This window comes from Callospermophilus lateralis, chromosome 5 (assembly GCF_048772815.1).
Source record: "Callospermophilus lateralis isolate mCalLat2 chromosome 5, mCalLat2.hap1, whole genome shotgun sequence".
Taxonomy (NCBI): Eukaryota; Metazoa; Chordata; class Mammalia; order Rodentia; family Sciuridae; genus Callospermophilus; species Callospermophilus lateralis.
Window position 1 is genome coordinate 25,471,759 of NC_135309.1, and position 19,974 is coordinate 25,491,732.

Below are 19,974 nucleotides of genomic sequence, written 5' to 3' on the forward strand. Positions count from 1 at the left end.
AGTAGAGTAAGTTTGGTAAAGTTTGTGTTTTTACCTCTTTCTATACCTTCTAGTATTCCTTACTATCTTTCAACCTTTGCAATTTCTTCATTAAAGGCCTACACTTTTTTATTGGCTTATTCCAGGAATTTTCTTTCACAATGGCTCATAATTGTTTTATGTTAAATTTTTTTTATATAAACAAATCTCCTTATTACAAACAAATATAATGCACTCATTTAAAAATGTAGAAAAAGAAAAAAAAAAAAAAAACAATGCTTTTCAAGGGGCTGGGAACACAGCTCAGAGGTATAGTGCTTATCTAACATGCAGGAGGCCCTGGGTTGAACCCAGGACCACACATAAGACTGCTGTTCATACCAGGCACCTAGTGGCACCCACCTGTAATCCCAGCTACTTTGGAGGCTGAGGCAGGAAGATTGCAAGATCAAGACCAGTTTTAACAATTTAGGGTGAATTGCTATTTCAAAGTAAAAAGGGTTAGGGATGTAGCTCAGGGGCAGAATGCTTGCCTAGCAGGAGATATCCTGGGTTCAATCCAAGCACTATAAGGGGTTGGGATTGTGGCTCCGTGGCAGAGCGTTTGCTCTGGGTTCGACCCTCAGCACCACATAAAAAAAAAAATAAATAAAATAAAGGTATTGTGTCCATCTACAACTAAAAAAATATTTTAAAATAAATAAAAAGTAAAAAAGTATAATTAATTAATTAATTAAATGTGCCTTTAAAGGTTCAATTGAAATCTATCAAAGTTGACTTAATCTTTTTTTCCGTGGGTTTTTGCTTATAGACAATCAGACAGAAACTAAAGACTCTTCCGCCACTTATACCCGGCATAGTGATTATTCTCTTACGTGGTGCGTTATCTCATTTAATGATAACATATCTCCGGCAGGTTAGTGCAATTTATATTCCTATTTTACATGACCCCAGACTCTTGAGAGGAACTTGTCAAAAATCACCCAGTTAATAGGTGGATTTGATGTGAAGTTTGAGATCTCCAAAGATCTCACAAAAATCAGGACAGTCCTATGCTGTGCTACCAGATGGGCTGATTAAAGAAAGCGCCTTTCTGAAAACTACTGAATTGCAAACACTGCTTTCCATCCACATAACCTTTCAAGGAGACTAGTTTTCCTACAATGTACGGCACGGATCCATACTTTGCACAAGCACAATAAATACCTGTGAGGAACTCATGGATAACGAGGAGTGGCTTTTCCAGAGCTTTTGTGGGAAGTGTCTGTCGTTTGGAAAGCCACCTCCCCATCCCAGGGCGGGTTTAAAAATAAAAAAGAAAGAAAAAAATAAATAAACAAAACAGGTGGAACTTATCGCAGGTTGGCTAGAGCAATGCACACGGAAGGCAGAACTTCCCGGGGACAGCCTGCCCGCGCGTTTCACGCGTGGTGCGCGCAGGTGGCGCCGCGTCCCCACGCTCGCGGTGCAAGCCGACGGGGTGCCCAGGAGCCCACCACAAGTGTCCGCGAAGGTGAGAGGAAGCTTTCTTCCAAGGCGAGGGAGGAGGGCGGGCAGGAAGCCCAGCCAGCGGTGGGGAAAGAAAGACTCCAATTCCCAGCCCCCAGCCCCGCGGGGCGCGGGGCGCTGGCAGCGCATGCGCGAAGCCCGGCCCCCAATTCCCCCAGCGAGGGAGGGAGGCCCCCGGCGGTCTGGAGCTGCGAGCCGCGGCGGGACCCGAGCGCACGCAGGGGCGCGGCGGCGGCCCGGGACCCGGGCTGCGGACGCCGCAGCTGAGAGCGCCGAGAGCCCGGGACGAGGTCCAGCCGCGTGCAGGCACCGGAGGGCACAGTCCTCTTGACCCTGGGAGGGGCCCGGCGCCCGCGGCCCCCCACGCCCGGAGAGGGATGCGTGAGTTTCGCCCCGGCTCGAGGGCAGGATGTGGGAGCAGGACAAAGGCTGGGCGGCGGGGGAGGAGTTGGGGACGGCGAGCCGGTGGCCGCCGCCGGAGCTCCAGCCTCGGGCGAGCTAGCGGACTCGGTAACTTTCTCTGCAACTTTTGCAAAAGGGAAGATAAAAATTCTGCAAGTTGTTGCACAGCTCCAGATCGCCCCGGGTCCAGCGGGCAGAGAGGAGGCGGCACCCGTAGGCTTTCCAGGACAGGAGGTGACCGCCAGCTTCGCTGAGAGAGGCAGGAGGGGCGCCCGTCTGGGCCCCTGACCAGGGGCGAGGGAGGATAAGGGTACCGGGGTGAAGGGCGGGGGTCGGAGCAGTCAATAGGCTTCGGCCACTGTAGTTGCCCGTGTCCTGGCAGGGTACGCCCCAAGATCCCGATAGCCGCGGACCGCAGCGCTGCAGTCGCGATGATGGATGAGCCGTGGTGGGAAGGGCGCGTCGCCTCGGACGTCCACTGCACTCTGCGCGAGAAGGTCAGTCCCTCCCCGCCCTTGTCACTCGCGGGACTGGGTATTTAAAGTCAGCTCTTTTTCTCTATTCCTCCTCCCGCCACCCCCCCCCCCCCCGTGTCCTCAGGTCGCCCCGCGTGGGAACTCAGAACTCTGGGTGCCTTTCTCGGGAGTGCTGGGGTGTGTAGGGGTCGGGAGTGAGGACTAGAGCAATATTAGAGAACTTGAACTAGTTTTTGCTGATTAGGAGCCTAGAGCTCCCATCCAGGACGATTAAACTGAGACAGTCACCTTGCTGCAAAGGCAGTATTTCTCATAGGATTGCCGCCCCTTGTTGGTTTAAATTGCATAGGAATAGATCTTTAAACATATTGTAATAATTTTTAATACGAAATTTATAGGCATGCATATGTGTTGTGTGCGTGTGTGTATACGTATAAATGGAGGGAGAGAGAGAGAGTTCTACATAGGATAAATGATGCTGGTTTTCTATTTATTGTGGTCATGATATAGCAGTTCCTTTTAAAATTATTAGGCTGGGGGGTAGCTCAGTGGTAGATCGCTTAGGCACAGTAAATTCATTTAAGTAAACTAAGTAAGTTTATTAAAGAAATATTAGGTCAATGGTATTTCGTGATAATGGTGTATTTATGGCCATATGTGATGTGTGTGTGTAGGAAGAGCGGAACTACTGAAATTTAAGAAACTCCAATCTAGATGACAGAGGCTACAAAACTGGAAGGCTGAGGGAGAAAAGGAGAAAACAAAACCTCCCTGCCCCGCTCCCCTCCTGTTGCAGAAGGTAGCAGCTGAAATGTGACCCCTGCACTCTCCTCCCCTGGAGAGAGGAGGGCTGGTGGGCGTGGGAGGCTGGAGGGCCAGGTGGACTGGAGGCCCTGGCCTGAGCTGAAACTGGGAAGGGTGATTTGAGGAACAGGTGTGAAGCAGGGGAGTAGGTGGGTTTCCCCCCTGGGGCCACCTGAATAGAGGGCTTGAAGCAACAGAAATTTATTCTCTTGAAGCTCTGAAAGTTAAAAATTCTAGATCTAGGTGTTGGCAGGGTCACACCCTCTCTGAAAGCCCCAGAGAAGGATTACCTTCTCTCTTAAATTTTGGTGGCTGCTGGCAATCATTGGCATTTATGGCCTCCGTCACTGCAGTCTATCTGTGTGTATTTTCTCTTCTTAGGGACACACCCGCCCTAATCCAGTCTGACCTCGTTTTAATTTAATTACATCTGAAAAGACCCTATTTCCAAGTAAGGTCACATTCTGAGGTTCTAGGTGGACACTAAGCAAAGGGGACGCGCTACTCAACCCAGTGTGGAGAGGGAGAGGTCTTTTCTGGGGCACCCCAGTCCCTCCACACATGGCTCCTGCATTCAGCCCTTCCCTACCAGGTGTCTGTGGGACCTGCTGCCAGCTCCTGGGGGTTTTGCTCCCTCAGGAGTGGCTGTCTTCCAGCTAGGTGGGAGCTCTGCTGAACCCCTGCCTGGCGTTCTTGTCCACGCTATAGCTTTCCCTTGATCTTCCGGGGAGCAGAATGGCCAGTGTGACAAACTGGGCTTCTGGAGAAGTCCAGGTCTTGCTGGTTCCATTAGCAGGGGTGGTAAGGGTGGTAGACCAGGCGCTGGGGTCTTGCCCTTTCCTGGAGGTGGTGGCTGGATGCAATGAGTGAGGGCTGCCTTGGAAACTGAGCCTCCTTGTTTATCAAAGGCTCCCATGCTTGTCCTTTCTGCTCATAGCTTATGAAGAATGACTTTGACCTAGAGGGAGGGATTACTGAGAGCAATATAAACTCAACTAGTTCAGTTCCCTGACAAGCCCAGCCCTTTATGTATAAACATATATATATATAAGCCATGCAAAGGAGGTGATTCACCCATGAATTGTGCTTTACCGAGGCCATAGACCCTCCTATAGTTCCCTCTTGGCTGCTCACCTCTAAGTGAAGTCAGGTTTGTCCCAGGTTGAGAGGTTAGAACTAGAAAATTCACTCAGGGATTGGTGTCCAGGGCCACCCATGACCTGAAGCTGATCTTATTAGGGCAAATCCCAAGTGTCTTTGGCTAGTGTGTCCCCCATCCTCCAAATACTGCTAATTTTTTTTTTTTCTTTATTTCTTCTCCCTCTTCAAAAAGATGTTTCTTAAGAACATTTGGCTTAATGGAGAGTTTGCAGCGGAATGTGCCTTGCCTTCCTTGAGGAATGAGGGCTGGCCCCTTGTTTTTCCCACTCGGGGTATTTTTTTTATTAAACATCTTCTCTGATAATGCATTTTTAACATTGTAGAACAACTTCACCTGGCGCACACTATACACTCATTCTTTGTTGAATATTGCTGGATGAATCCAAAGTACATGGACACGTATGCTGTGTGTTGTCACCACAGAACCACTAGCAGTTATCCCACGTGAGGCAACCCTGAGACTCTGGAAAGAGCGGGAGGCCCGTTTCATCAGATCTGAGTCCAGTCTAGCATCAGACTACTACAGTGTGGGAAAGGAAACACCACAGAAACAAGGCTAGGTGTTGGGTGCAAGGTAGTAATGGCCGTGAAACCCTGAGCTGCATGCTGAACTTCCTGACTGCTGAGGTCCATTTTCCCACAATAGCCATGATTTAGATTGTGTCACTTCCTTGCTTAAAGATCTTGAAGCCAGGCATGGTGGTGCACGTTGAGGTCCCCAAAGAGAGCAGTTACCAAAAGCCTGTAATCCCAGCAGCTCAGGAGGCTGAGGCAGAAGGATCGTGAGTTCAAAGCCAGCCTCAGCAAAGGAAAGATGCTAAGCAATTCAGTGAGACCCTGTCTCTAAATAAAATATAAAATAGAGCTGGGGATGTGGCTCAATGGTCGAGTGCCCCCTGAGTTCAATCCCTGGTACAAAAAAAAAAAAAAAAAAAAAAAAAAATTCCCTGGATATAACCTCTGGTCCTTGCCTACTCTACTACATTCTCTCCTGCTCCCTTCCCACCCTTCATGCCCCTCTTTCCTTCCTCCCTTCCTCCTTTCCTTCCTTGTGCTGGTGATAGAACTTAGACCCTTGCACATGCTAGGAGAATGCTCTGCCCCTCTACACCCCCAGCTCCCTTCATTCCTCTGGAGGCACACTGACCTCAATTCTGTTCCTTGAACAGGTCCAGCGTGTTCGTGCCTTTGCATTGGCTGTTCTTTGGGGCTTCTTATGTGTCTATAGTGTGGTTGTCTCCCCTCACCCAGTGTGGTACTTCCCCTCCATATCACTGTTAAATCACTCTGTTTTATTTTCCTTATAACAGTTACCAGTATCTGAAATCATTTCCTATTTGTTTGCCATCTTTCCTCTCACATTAGTGTTTCTGCTCCATGAGAACAGGCCTGTCTTGTTCAGGGCTGGGGACTTGGTGCCTACCACGGAGCCTTCCTGCTATGTATGAAGTGACGAGAAGGATGAATACTTCAGTGTTTACTGTCTTCATGAGAAAACTGCAGAGAAGTGTTTCATAGGAATGTAAGGATTAAGGGACCTTGTAGGACTTGCAGCAGGAATCTTACGGGTGCCCTGCCTTTCCATGTATCACTCCTGCGTGGGACACCATGGCCTCTTCATATAGTGTGGACTTGGGATAAGTCTTGGGGTTTGTAGCCACCCTGCACAGGGCCCACAAGGTGACAGGCAATCCTTGTAAGAAAGGCTTTGTTATTTCTTTGGATCATTGGACCAGTGACAGGGTTGAGGTCCCCAAAGAGAGCAGTTACCAAAAGCCATGTGTCTGGCAAGGGCCTGGTGCCCAGGAGCAGGACCCTGTATTGGAAGACCGCCTGCCTGGGTAAGGCATCCTGTCCTGTGAATGGGGCAGTGGAGTCCCATTCACAGGAAACGGGAGAGCCAGGTTTCTTACCTGCTGCTGCTACCTGAGTGCCCTTTGGCCCTATTCACTGAACTTGAGGGAGGAGCCAGCACATCACGGCCACCTGGCAAAACAAGGACAAGGGCGCATGCCTATAATCTCTAGTGACTTGGAGGTCTGAGGTAGGAGGATTGTAACTTTGAAGACAGCTTCAGCAATTCACTGAGGCCCCATCTCAAAATAAAAAATAAAGAGGACCAGATAGGCAGCTCAGTGGTAAGGTACTAGTACCAGACGAGCAAACCCATAGTTACTTTTTATTTTCTTTTTGGGCAGAAAGATACATCTACCAAAATTTAAAATTAATACAGAATCTTGACTCCCGAGAATTAGCAGGTTTGGGCAAGTTTGAGGTGCCCATGGTGCAATTAGAACACGGGATGGCACTCAGCCTGAAGGCCACTTTTCCTGCCCAGCCTCTCTCCCTTCTGCCGTGTGTCCTTGTCCCAACAACCTGTGTTTACCTCTCTCATGATCTTTGTCACCTATGTAGTAAACATGTCCTGTCCATTAGACCCTGAGCTCCTGTGGGCATGATCGTGCCTTGTACTTTGGGGAGGGACCTTGCAGTCACAGACAGTAAGGAGCCCATAGGTTGGAAACAGGTCCAGGATAGACTCTACTGGGGGATTGAATGGCTGTGCAGAAGTGCTTCCCAGGAATCCTATGTTGGGTTCTTGGCTTCTGTCATGGGGTATCTCCTGGCTTATCCAGTGTTGTAGTTTAGATATTAAATGTCCCTAAAAGCTCACATGTGAGACAATGTAAGAACATTCAAAGGTGAAATGATTGGGTGAGGAGAAACTTAACCTAATCAGTGAGTTAATCCCCTGATGGGATTAACTGGGTGGTAGCTGAAGGTAGGTAGAGTACAGCTGGAGGAGGTGGGCATCGGGGGCGTGCCTTTGGGGTATATATTTTGTATCTGTGAGGGGAGTGTCATTGTGCTTCCTGGCCTGATATCTTGAGCCACTTCTCTCCACCACACTCTTCCTCCATGATGTTCTTCCTCACCTCCATCCCAAGGAATGGAACCAGCCTTCCATGAACTGTGACCTCTGAAACCATGAGCCCCCAAATAAACTTTTCCTCCTCTAATGGCTCTTATCAGGTCTTTTGGTCACAGCAGTGACAAAGCTGACTAAAACAGCCAGGGAAGTCCACAGTTAGCTGGGCTATCAGACACAGGACACAAAGGAGGATGCCTCCTGGCTCCCTAGACACCTGCCTGTTCTCCTCTGGGTAATGCTGGGCGGAGACAGTTACCACAGGGCAGGTTTTCAGGCCTGGACCAAAGTACAGCTTAAGGATCTGGGAAAATGACTACAGGTTGAGCCCAGAAAAGAAGAATCGAGATAATCCTGCCCAGGCCTCTAACAAAAGATTCCATTTTTCTTCCTGAGTTTTATCTCCAGATGAGCCACAAAAATAAAACTCTCTCGTCTTCTTTACACTTGTTTGTAGCCTTCATTCTCCAACTGGGAGAAAAGAGTTAGTAATAGTAAGTGAAGAAAATGTTTGCGGACCCTCAACATTGAGGCTTAAGATGTTTTTAATTTAGGGAGATGGGGGGGATACTTGGAGGAAAAAATATCTACCCGAAGGTCGTGTTGATAAGCCTGGCTTCATGTGGCCTAAGGGTAGCTTCATCTTTGGGCTCTGGAGCCTGGCCAGAGGCCTCCTCCTCCTCCCACTCCCCCAGGACCCACCATCTTCTGGGGTGGAAGTCAACATGGTACCTGCCCCCGACTGAGCTCTGCAGAGCAGCCAGCCTTTTGGAGCCTCTCTCCTACTTCCTGAAGCTGCCTCCCTGCACACTTAGAGGACCTTATCTGCGGGAGACTAGGGTTTCTTGATTCAGTGGAATGATAAAGGACATTGATTTGTAATCGAATTTAGAAAAAGATCTTCCAAAACACCAACAACACAAATTTTGCCATGGATTATCTCATTTACTCCTCATCTTGGCCCTGGTGCTGGGATTACCCCTATTTTACAGAGACAGAACTCCAAGGCTCAGCTAAATGTCACTGTCTTAAGAGCAAACACCTGATTGTATCAGAGCTTTAATGTAAATTGTTTTGGGGAAAAAAATTTTTTTTTGTTTTTTTCAAGGCAGGGAAATATTTAAACTGTCAATCGGGACTATAGGGTCTGGTGCTTTAGTTTGTTTGCAATGGTCTCTAAGAAATATGCTCTCCTTAAACCACCCTGAAAAGTTAGCCTCTGTGGGTGCTGGCCTCATTCTAGGCCCTGAGAAGGACCAGGCCAGACCCTGTCAGGCCAGGACCTCCCTGTTTGGTCCTGGTGGGTGGCCACACCTATATATGGTGCTTCTCACCTTGAAGTGCTTTGGCCTCTGCTGTTGTCTGGCCTTGGAGTGGCAAAGGGGCTCCTCCAATTTATCAGGGGAAGAAATGCTTCAGGGCTCCTGTCTCACCTGAACTCTACCAGCTGACTAATGGTAGAATCTCATCCTAGATCCATCCTTGGCTCCTGAGTTACAACTGTGTTGTTTTCTAGCAACCCCTGAAGTTTGCATGTTCTTTTGTTTCTTTCTTTCCATGTATATTTTTTTTTCTCACTCTTTTGCCTAGATTCCTTACATTTTTACACCATAAGCTACACATCTGTCTCCTTATAGAAAGTGGTGGTTTTTCCGTGTCTTTACCCAGCTTTGAGCTTCTGCAGCCCCAGGCAGGAGTTCTTCCCCTATCACAAAACTCGCCCAGATCTGCCAATAGGAAGGTATTTCAGACCCTGTTGCCCAGCGAACATCTAGGACCATGCAGTTCAGGCCTTTCAAACCCAAATGTGGGCCTTGACAAGACCTTATCTACTATACTGACAGGGTGCTTCCTGGTGACGCAAGTGACTTGGCATTGTCGCTTGAGTCTTCGAGTGATATCTTAAGTGACTGACCCTCATGGTCCTTCCTGGAGGTGAGGGCACCAAGCTTCACAGTACAAGAAGGAGTTTTCCTTCAGTTCACATTGCCAAGGTGATTTGAGCTATCCCCAGAGGTGTGTATAGACAGGGTGAAAGGTGGGAGAAGGACCAAAAACTGAAGATGGGGTTGGAGAGCTGGACAATATGTCATTCAAGAAGGTGTCCAGCTTTGAGACTCCCTGGCTGCAATGCCTCACCTATGTCTTGTTTTTTGTTTTTCTTTTTTTCCTTTATTTTTATGGTCCTGGGAATTGAGCCCAGGGGTGCTTTACAACTCAGCTACACCCCAGCTCTTTTTATTTTTATTTTGAGACAGGGTCTAAGTTGCTGAGGCTGGCATAGAACTTGTGATCCTCCTGCCTCAGCCTCCCAAGTCACTAGGATTACAGGCATGGCCCCGGTACGTGGCCCTCACCTGCATCTTACAGGAAGCTAGTGGCACAATCGAATCAGGACTCGGCATTGTCACTGAATCCTTCGGTCTTAGAATACCAAAGTGCACAGTGTGTGTTTGTGCACAACACCCATTTGAAGCTTGATCTTAGCGCACCTTGTCTGTGGAAGAAGCAGACTTATCTTCAAAGGCTTTTTTTTTTTTTTATCTGTAACACCTGCCTCCCAGGTGTTCCAGGGAGAATATGGATCTGTGTGCACTCTGTCAACCTCCGGGCCTCCAGGGTGTGGGATGGGGAAGGACTTGGCTGGACACCCTGGTTGACAGGAGAAGCCTGTGCTCTCTATGTAAGGGGAGGACGTTGAGGGCTGGGAGCTGGCCCCATGCCCCTGTCCTTGACTTGTTCTTTGTCTTCCTAAATCACTTATCCCCTTGGGTAAAGGGAGTGCAGCCAATGATTCTCTGGTGCACCTGGCAGCGGGAGGTGACTCTGGGTTATTACACACACGTACATGCACACACACACGAGCACACAAAGTATTTGTTTCAGAAACTGCAAAGATAAATACAAGCAATCGGAAGAAAGTCAGGTTCCCCTTCCAATCTACCACTTGAAAATGACCTCTGATAACTTAACTTGATGTGTATTCTGCTCTTTTGTATGAATGTCATCACAAGGAATTTTTAGATTTTTTTTAAAAGTAAAACTGGAAAGGGACTTTGGAAATTTTCTGTTCATTTTGCCTGTGCATCTTTCCACATCATTCTTCTCCACCCAATTCCTGATTACTGGATCCTAGCAAAAAACTTAGAAATAATCACTTGTGTTTATTAGGAATAGAGAATACATGAACATGTTTAAAAGGAAATGCTGTATAAAAGGATAGTGAAAAGATTTCCTTTCATCCTATCCCCCAGTTTCTCTTCCCCAAAGGAAAAGGATCTTAACATCTCATAATCATTTATGAGTCGTTGTGTGCAAGTTTGAGCAAGCATAAATTGTCTGTGTTTTGATACGCTTAGTAGTATGATTTGCATACTTTCCTTTACCATTTTATTATTTTAGTGTTTGCATAATCATCTAAATATTTTTATAAAACCGTGGAACAAAGCTCAATGAGCAGAAGGGATGCTTTGTCTTCTGCTGGGGTTATAACAGTAATCGTGTGTAGTAGAAACTCGGCAGGTTCATATTGAATGAATAAATAGAATGTTTTCTTTTGGTCACTTCTATTCATATAGATGCATTTTATTTTACAAATATGCCATCAAGTGTATTATAGTTCTCTAACTTCACTTTTTTCATGAACTGGGTGTAAGACACGATTTTCTAGGTTATTAGTTACTCCTCTCCAGTCTCACATATAATGTTCTATTTCATGGCTACACCATGGTTTGATCAACTCATCTCCTTATTGGATATTTAGGTGGAGCTGCTTATTTTTTTTAATACCAAAGAATAATTTATATATGGTATGACATACAGATCTTAGGTATACAGTGAGTTTTGGCAAACTTGCCCACTCAGGTCACAATGGAAGATGGAAGACATTACCATCAACCTAAAAAAGCTCCCTGTTCCCTTCCTCGGCCAGTCATTCCATCCCACGCCCAGCTCCAAACAATCCTCGACCTACTTTTGTTTTTGTAGATTAGATTAGTGTTTGCCAGAGTTTCATATAAATGAAACTTATATGGACTCCTTTCTGACTTCCTTTTTTTTTTTTTTTTTTTACTTTACTTTTTTTTTTTTTAACTTAATGTAATGCTTATGAGATTCACAGACATTGTTTCTATCAGTAGTCTATTTTTTTTTAAGGCCGAGTAATAAATCATTGTATGTATGTAACACAGTTTGTTCATCCATCCCCCCAGTGAATGCTTTTTGGATTGTGTCTGGTGCATTGGATTGACCATTGGATTTTACATAGTCCTATGGTGGTGGTCCTTGTCTGTATATCTGTAAGTATGCTTATGGTAATGAATTTCTAATTTGAAATTGCTGGTCAGAGGATGATTTTAAGAACCTTGCATGTCATCAGTTAATCAGCCCGAGAGGTTGCACTGTTTTGCACTTGCACTGGTGTGAAAGATTGACTTCTTCCCAGTAACTTTGCTAACCCTGAATATAATCCTTTAAAAAAAATTACTGCCATTTGGATTGGTTAAAAATTATGTTTCATTGGTTTTGTTTAAAATGACCAGGAATCCAGAATGGGGGAAAACACTAGAAAATGGGAAGGGTATTCTCTGGATCATCTCTGGTATCCATGGACCTCTGCCTGCAGCAGGAAACTGGCCTGAGACCCTTGTCAGGGGCTGGATGAGGACTGTTGAGGGAACCTGCCCAGAAAATTCATCCTTCCCCTCTTTATCCCAGCCATTGCAGTGTGTGCTGCTCCCCCCAGCCCCAAGTGGAAGTTACTTGGTAACTAAGTCTTTTGGAGGCAGAATTTGAATTGTCCTGAGGCACCAGTTCCTTGCATGTCACTGGAGAAAATGGTGCCAGAATGTGGGCATTCTTGTGACAGGAACCACCACACAGTGATGCCAGATACTTAGTCTAGAAGTGGTCATTGGGGGACTTGGGTGGGTGGGTTGTGGGGAGAGGAGGGAGGAGGGAGGGAAGGATGTAATATAACACAGAGCATTAGGAATTGGATAGATTCAACTGCAAAGCAGAGTTGGAAAGAACTGCAGTGCCCATCAGAAGGGAGTCGCTTACACTGTGGCTTATCCATACACTAAAATATGGTGGAGTCACTAGGTATGGCCGGACAGACAGCCTTGTCTTGTGTGGTCATTGATGTTTCTGAATGTTGTAAAAAAAAAAAAAAAAAAAAAAAAAAATTCCAAATAAGTAGTATTGGGGATAGCTCAGGTGGTAGAGTGCTTGCCTAGCATGCACAAGGCCCTGGGTTCAATCCCCAGCACCAATAAAAAATAAATTAAAAAAAATCCAAATAGGGCTGGGGATGTGGCTCAAGTGGCAGAGGCATGCGCGTGTCGCTGGGTCCGATCCTCAGCACCACATAAAAATAAAATAAAGATGTTGTGTCCACCGAAAACTAAAAAATAAATATTAAAAATCCTCTTTCTCTCTTTAAAAAAAAAATCCAAATAATTCAGAGAACCTCTGACTCTGATATTAACTACTGTTTTTTTTTCCCCTTAATTTTTACAGAAATTTTAAAATGTTATAAACGTAGAGAGAGTGATTCACCCTGTGCCTTTCACCCAGTTTTATTACCCATTTGGTCTGTTCTTTGGACAGCATGTCATTTTATTCACAAAGGTCAGCTGCAGTTAAGGCCTTTTTTAAAAAAAAAAACAGAACTATGCCATTATGACACCTAACAAAATTACCAATAGTTTATCAATATCTTCCATTGTTCAGTCCATGTCAGTTTTCCCATTGTGTCAGAAATGGCTCTTATAATCAACCAGATGTGGTGGCACGTCTACTTTGGAGGCTGAGGCAGGAAGATCACTTGAAACCAGGAGTTCAAGGCCAGCATGAGCAATATAGTGACACCCAATCTTTTATTTTTAAAAAGGGTTTTATAGGGATTTGTTTACATCATCATCCAGATAAGTCTGTGCATGGTGGGGGTTTTTTGGTTTTTTTTTTTTTTTTTTTTTTCCGGTTTAGTATTTTATTCTCTAATGTCTCCTTCCTCTGACATCCCTTAAATTTTTTTTTTTCAGGCCGTTGGTTCTCTGGGAAGCCAGTACATGTGTCTGCCATATTCTTACCTGACTTGTTCCTTCCTCATGCGCTCATTTGTATTCTCTGTGAACAGTTTGGTTTATGTACTTCCCACTCTTGTGGGATTATAACGTGCTTTAACCTACTTCTTCTCTGGCTTTAGACTTCCTCAGTGAAGCTGTCCCTGACTCCCCAACAAGTTCAGGGCTGGGCCCCTTGTTATATCTTCCCAGACCACCCACATGATTCCTTCAACTCTTAGCAGAACTTGTACTCACACACTTACGTGATTGCCTGATGTCCATTTGGCTCCCTCCCTAGACCACGGGCCATGAGGGCAGGCGCTCCCCCCTCCCCCAGCAGTTCTAAGCCAGGTTCATGGTTGCACAAGGGCCCCTCAGTGTGTGCACATCACAGACGCCTTATCTGACTGTATGTTGCAGCCCACAGATTGCCTTCCTGGACTTCCCTGTCGCAGCAGTCTGGTGGGGCAGGTGGCACGGCTGCCAGTAACTCCATCACATTGGTAGAGAAACGGCCTCCCAGAGCTTAGGCACGTGGCCCCAGCCCCGCCCCCCCTCAGATGGGAGACTGGAGGCCTCAAAATCTTGTGATCTGCTACCCCCAGCCTCCCCTTAGCCAAAACACACAGGCTGTAGAGGAATTGCAATGGGCCGTGAAGTTAGTGATGGTGTAATGTGTACTTCCCCTCAAACAGCTGACATGGGGCAGTGGCCCAGCTAGGTGAGAAGGTAGGGGTTAGTGGTACAGAGCTGTTGACTTGGAGTCAAAATCTCTCTGTAGTCTCCTTTGCTGTTAACTTTCAGTTTTGACTCGATTTCAAGATTAGAGAAGAGTTGCAAGCATAGAACCCGATTTTGTAAACATTTTAACGTATTTGTTTTATCTTTGTCTTTTCCTACATGTACACATTTCTTTTCTGAACCCAGTTGCAGAAATGATACCCCATTAGCCCTTAATGCTTCAGAGTTTGTTCTCATGGTTATTTTTAAGATTGACTATGAAGTTGTTTCTGGAAGGATTTTTTTTTTTTTTTTTTCAGACAAAAGCTAAGGACCAGGGTTGGGGATTTAGCTCAGTGGCAGAGAGCGCTTGCCTAGCGCGTGCAAGGCCCTGGGTTTGGTCCTCAGCCTTGGGGGGGAAAAAAGGATTAAAAAAGACCAAAAAAAACCAAGATAAAAGCTAAGGACCCGTGCCTGGTGTCAGGTACACTTCTGGAGGGGAGATTGACATCATGGTCAGAAATGGAGATGCTGAGCATGGGTCCTGGTAGGCTCTGTCAGCCTGAGTCTGGGGACGGCAATGTTCTGTCTTATTTCCTTGGTCCTCTCCTTGGTTTGATTGGCACACACTGTCCAGGATGAACCTGTGTTCATCCACTTTTTGTTGCTGTGATAAAATATCTGAGAAAATCCACTTAAAAGAGGAAAGATTTACTCTGGCTCACAGTGAGGTTTCAGTCCATAGTTGGCTGGTTTTGTTTTGTTGATTCCTGGGTCTGAGGTGGGGCAGCACCTCATGGTGGAAGGGTGTGGCAGAGCAAAGCTGTTCAGGGCAGCAGAGATGCAGAGAAAGAGAGAGAGGGAGGGAAAGAGAGAAGGGGCCAAAGACTATATATATCCTTCCAGTTGCACACCCCAGTGACCTACTTCCTCCAACTAGGCCCACCTCCTGATAGCCCATTTAGCTGTGAACTCTCAATGGATTAAACCACAGATATGGTTAACATCCTTGTGATCCAATCACTTCCTCAAAGCCATCTCTGAACACTTCCACACTGGGGACTAAGCCTTCAGCACAAGAACCTTTGTGCAGCATTCCTGATCCAAATCATAATATATAACCTGTCATTCACAGTCATTGAATGAGTCCAGTGTATTACCTGTGGCCTCATGGGAGGCTCTGCCAGGAGGAACCATAGCCCAAACTCTGCCCTCAGGGTCCTTGGCATAACTGAGGACATGGTCATATAAAGCCACTTTCAGCCACACATTGTGGCCATAATGGCTAGTAATGATAGTCCACCTTTAATGGGAGCTCACTTTGTGCTAAGAGCTTGCATTCTGTTCCCTTCCACTAGCTCAGCCTCCAGGCAACCCCCTCTAGAAGGTCCTATAATTGTTCCCATTTCACAGGTGGGACGTGCAAAGTTTAGAGAGTTAAATAACTTACCCAAGACCACCCAGCTAGTAGGCAGCCTGGCCCTAAAGCTCACACTGATGACCACTCTCCCCTTGCCTGGGAAGTCTTGAAAAGCTTTTAAAGAGGACATGTTGTTTAATACAGGTTTAAAGGATGAGTAGAGAACGGTGTGGAGGAAGTTCTTCTACCAGGCTCAGGGCAGCATGTGATAGTCAGATGCCAGTGCGTGAGCCCCATGAGGGCTGGTTTGCTGGTTTGGTGAGTTGAGGGTGGGCATCAGGGAGATGGATCAACAGCATTGGCCTTGGGGATGTTGAGCTCCCTAGATGTTTCAGTCCTGAGAGCAGGTACAGAGCTATGGGACAGATGTAAGAAGGGGGTGCTGGCTTACTGGAAGTGGACCCTGGCTATTGGGGTGTTGTAGCCATCCAGGGTGATGGCATCCAAGCCAGCACAGGAAGAACAGAGATTTGAGAGGTTTTGGACACAGGTCAAGAGGACCAGTTAGATAGATGAGACAGGAAAGATTTCAAGTTGCTTCCTCGCTGGAACAAAGTAACTCCGGAACTGAGCATGGTCAGCCTTTTTCACAGTGAACATTGTTCTTGAAGAATCCCAGAAGGAAACTGTTAGCTTCTAGTAATCTCAAAGGACACACTGCCCTGAATGAAGGGAGTAGATGTTTACTGGGTACCTGCTGCGTGTGCCAGAGGCTGCCAATGCCTTGTGGACATTATCTCATTTGTTTATTAAAGTTGCTTCTGAAAGAGAAAGAACCAGTTAAACGTACTGCCCGAGGCACTGGCTGTTCTTTGAATATCAGTCCCTGTTCATATTTTCTTTCAACACATTTTTTTTAAGCAGCTGACTGTGTGCCAGCCTCAGTGTAAGCCACCATGTTTTGAACAGAATTAAGTTCTTTACCTTTTTGGAGCTGATAGTTGGGCATCGGACTCAAACTTGCCCAGCTCCATCTCCAGGGATTCTGATTCATTAACAAGGGGGTATGTTCAGTTCCTAGGGTTGCTGTTGCAAAGCGTACACACGGAGAGACTGAAAACAACAAAGTCATTCTCTGGCAGTTCTAGAGGCTGTAAGTTTGAAATTGAGGTGTGGGTAGGGCTGTGCTGTCTCTGAAGACTTCTCCAGCTTCAGGAGATCCCAGGCAGCTCAGGGTGGTCCTGAGCTTGTAGCTGCATGCCTGCACTTCCTGCGTCCACCTTCGCAAGGCCTTCTTCTCTGGATATCTACCTTGTCTTCCCTCTGCATATCTGTGTCTCTCTGTGTGTGTGTGTGTGTGTGTTCATTTCCCACCCCTCACTTTTTTTTTAATCATACTTGGGACTGAACCCAGAGCCTTATACATGCTGAGCAAGAGGTCTACCACTGAGCTATCTCCACCCATGTTTTCTCTTCTTATAAGGATACCAGGTGTTCAACGAAGGCCCATCCTATTCCAATTTGATCTCCCCCCCACTTTTTTTTGTAGCTGTAGATGGACAGGATGCCTTTATCTTATTTATTTTTTAATGTGGTGTGGAGGATCCAATCCAGTGCCTCATGCAAGCTAGGCAAGTGCTCTGCCACTGAACTTCAGCACCAGCCCCAATATAATCTTATTTTCACTTGATTCCATCTGTAAAGACCCTATTTCCAAATGAGGTCACGTTCTTAGATTCTGGGTGGATGTAAAATTTGGGGGAACACTATTCAACCCAGTGCAAGGAAGAACCTCTGTTTTTAAACAGGTCTCCAGGAGACACTAATGCAAGTGGTTAACTGATGACCCTCTGAGAAACTTTGGACCATAGATGGGCAGGGGAGCAGAGTCTCAGCCCTGGGGGGAGTAGCAGGAGTTACCCACTGAACCATTCTGGGATTCATGCTAGAGTCAGGCTGCCTAGGAAAAGCACCAGAACTAATCTGGAACTCAGGGACAGAAGCTTGAAGTTGACAGTGAAGAGCTTTGGACACAGAGTGGTAAGAGCCACTGCATAAGAGTGGTAACCCTGGGCTGGGGATGTAGCTCAGTGACAGAGCACTTGTCTAGTACGTGCAAGGCTTTGGGTTCCGTCCCCAGCACTGAAAGGGGCAAGGGGAAGAAAACAAGGTGAGTAACTTCGAGGGGAAAAGAGAGATCCAAGCCTGGGACTTATTACAGAGAGGTTGTGTCCTGCCCCTGGATATTGCAGGCATGGAGAATGAAGAGCATCCTGGTTCGGGCAGTGTGAGGGATGTGGTCCTATCAGGAAGCTACTGAAGTGAAGAACTCTGGAAGCAGGGATATAAAAAGTCCAGGGCACCTGATTATTGTCTCTGGGGCTGTTTGGAGGGGTGGAGTGGGGACCAGCAGAGGCCGGGCAGATGCATGTGGTCACATCAGGTGCCCGGCAGCCATACCTGAGCATGGTACAGAAATTTGCTCAGGGGGGCAGTGACTCTGGCTCTTGGGAATGAGGAGTGGTGCTGGCCCGCCTGCCATTTGCTGAGGGGTAGAGGGCCAGTGACAGACAGATGTCACTGGGTGCATCTTCTCACTCTGTTGGACGGAAGCTTGGGCCAGACTTCAGCAGGAGGGTCATTGCTAGCTTTGCTGGCTTCTCCTGCGGTCTGCCCTCCAGAGGGTGTCGAAACAGTTCCCACAGAGGTGTAGCCACTTTACCGAAAGTGCCTCCTCAGATTGTGTTAGGCAATGACAGAGAGGGAAGGAGGGAGGCGCCTGGCTGGGCTTTCGGGTCAGTGCTGGGGACTCCTGAGGCTTCTGAGGAACACTCCCTCCTCTGTCTCTTTCCCTTCAGATCTGCAGGTCTGCTTCCTGTTGGTCACTTAGGTTATACATGGTCTTTCTTTCTATCTTGCTATGATAAATAAAAGGCTTTAAATTATTTAACTCTTTATCTACCTGTGGGATATGGAAAGATATATAGAAAAATCTATACTCTCAGAAGACTATACAAAACTATTCATCATAGTAAGTAATTCCAAATTACACATGCAGGCCTGGGGGTGGGGGGCAGGGATGCACAAGAAGCTGAATTTCTGCAAAAGAGAAGTCTGTCCTTCCTTGCCTTAGGGTGGCACCGGCCCCAGTCTACCAAACAGCAACAGAGAGCTTCCAAGGAGGGTGCTGTTTACGGAGGATTGGGAGCTGCCAAAATTATAATATATTAAAAATATATATTACCTGTGAGGTGGGACAGGGGCAGGGGATTTCATCTGGAGTCCAGTCCCAGGATCTCTCAAGGGAGGGCACCCAGCTCTGGACTGCTTGGGGCTTCTGCCATCTGCAGCCTCTTGTAGGCCTATCCCGGACCCCTCGTGCCAGGGCCATATGGAAATTTTTACCAGGGCAGTTCTGCAGGTGGAAGCTGCGCTTGTTAATCTCAGCAAGCTTTTCAGTAAATCTCTAGGCTTAGAATCATCAAATTATTAGGCACCTAGCCAGGGATTTCTGCCAGGCACTAGCCTTGCAGATGTGCTAGAGTTTAAATCCCCTAGCAGCAGTACCCTAAAGTGCTATTTCCCAAAAGAAGCTTTCTGCCTCCCCCAAATGGGGGTGAGGAATGGTATCCTGTGGATCAATGAATTGAACCTAGAGTTTCCCAAAGTTATATACGTTTTATTGCTGAATATATGTCTCGGGGCCTCTCCTGGGCTAATGCACTATTCCTTATTGATGAAGAAGCAGCGTGGTATGCAGTGTTTCCCAAACTATGGCCCCTAGAACCCTTTGCTTCAGGAAGCATGCATTGAGAAGCATTGCCTCTAAAATGAATTCATAATTTATCATTCTTCTCGAAATTCCCAGTTCTCCATAAACACTGACCTGCTTCCTCTGGAAATCCTTTATTGCCACTGGGTAGACTGAAGCTCCTTTCCTTTCCCACCCTAAGGCAAGGAAATGCCTCTCTTTCCCCTGGAATTTAACTACTCCGGTTCGGTTTTCTCCCGCCTCCCATCTGGCCTTCCTGAGGGTTTAGAATTGCTCACTTGCATGGGTAGTTTGCTGCAACCTAAATATTTTTTTTTTTTTCCTCTCTTGTTCTTTTCAAGTATTTTCCATAGCGAGCATCTCTTTCCGGTCAGGTATTGGAGTCACTAGTCACAAGGCTAGTGCCTGGTCCCTGCTTTTGTGATGTTTGCAGTCTGGTGGGAAGAAGGGCAGTAAGAGTGAGTGAGCTGATGGATGAGGAGTCCAGGGCACCTGGGGAGTAGCTGACAGAAGCATGAGCAGGGGGCAGAAGGCGGAGGCGACTTAAGCTGACGTGTGACATAGCCAAGAGTTAATAATGAGAGTGAAGCTGCAGGCAGCTAGAAGAAAATACAGCCTGCAGGACAGCAAGGGTTAAAGGGACATGTGCCCTTCTCCCCTAATAGGAGGAACCCGCTGACGGACTGAACTCTTACAGCGCACATGACCTTCAGACTCCTCCAAGGTTAGCCACAAAAGGCCTTAAGAGCCTATGTGTGAACAGCATGTGTGAAGCATTTTCTCCCCACCCACCC

General features: G+C 46.8%; 1 protein-coding gene across 1 annotated transcript in view; it reads left to right on the plus strand.

Annotated features, from left to right (window-relative positions):
* Positions 1 to 1,790: 1,790 nt before the first annotated feature.
* The window catches only part of Ccnjl (cyclin J like), a 50,936-nt gene continuing 32,752 nt past the window's right edge, over positions 1,791 to 19,974 (plus strand). Inside the window, exons 1-2 of the mRNA XM_076855709.2 lie at positions 1,791 to 1,869; positions 2,273 to 2,387. Coding sequence (XP_076711824.2) covers positions 2,322 to 2,387 — 66 coding nt within the window. The 5' untranslated portion in view covers positions 1,791 to 1,869; positions 2,273 to 2,321. The remainder of the gene's footprint in view (positions 1,870 to 2,272; positions 2,388 to 19,974) is intronic.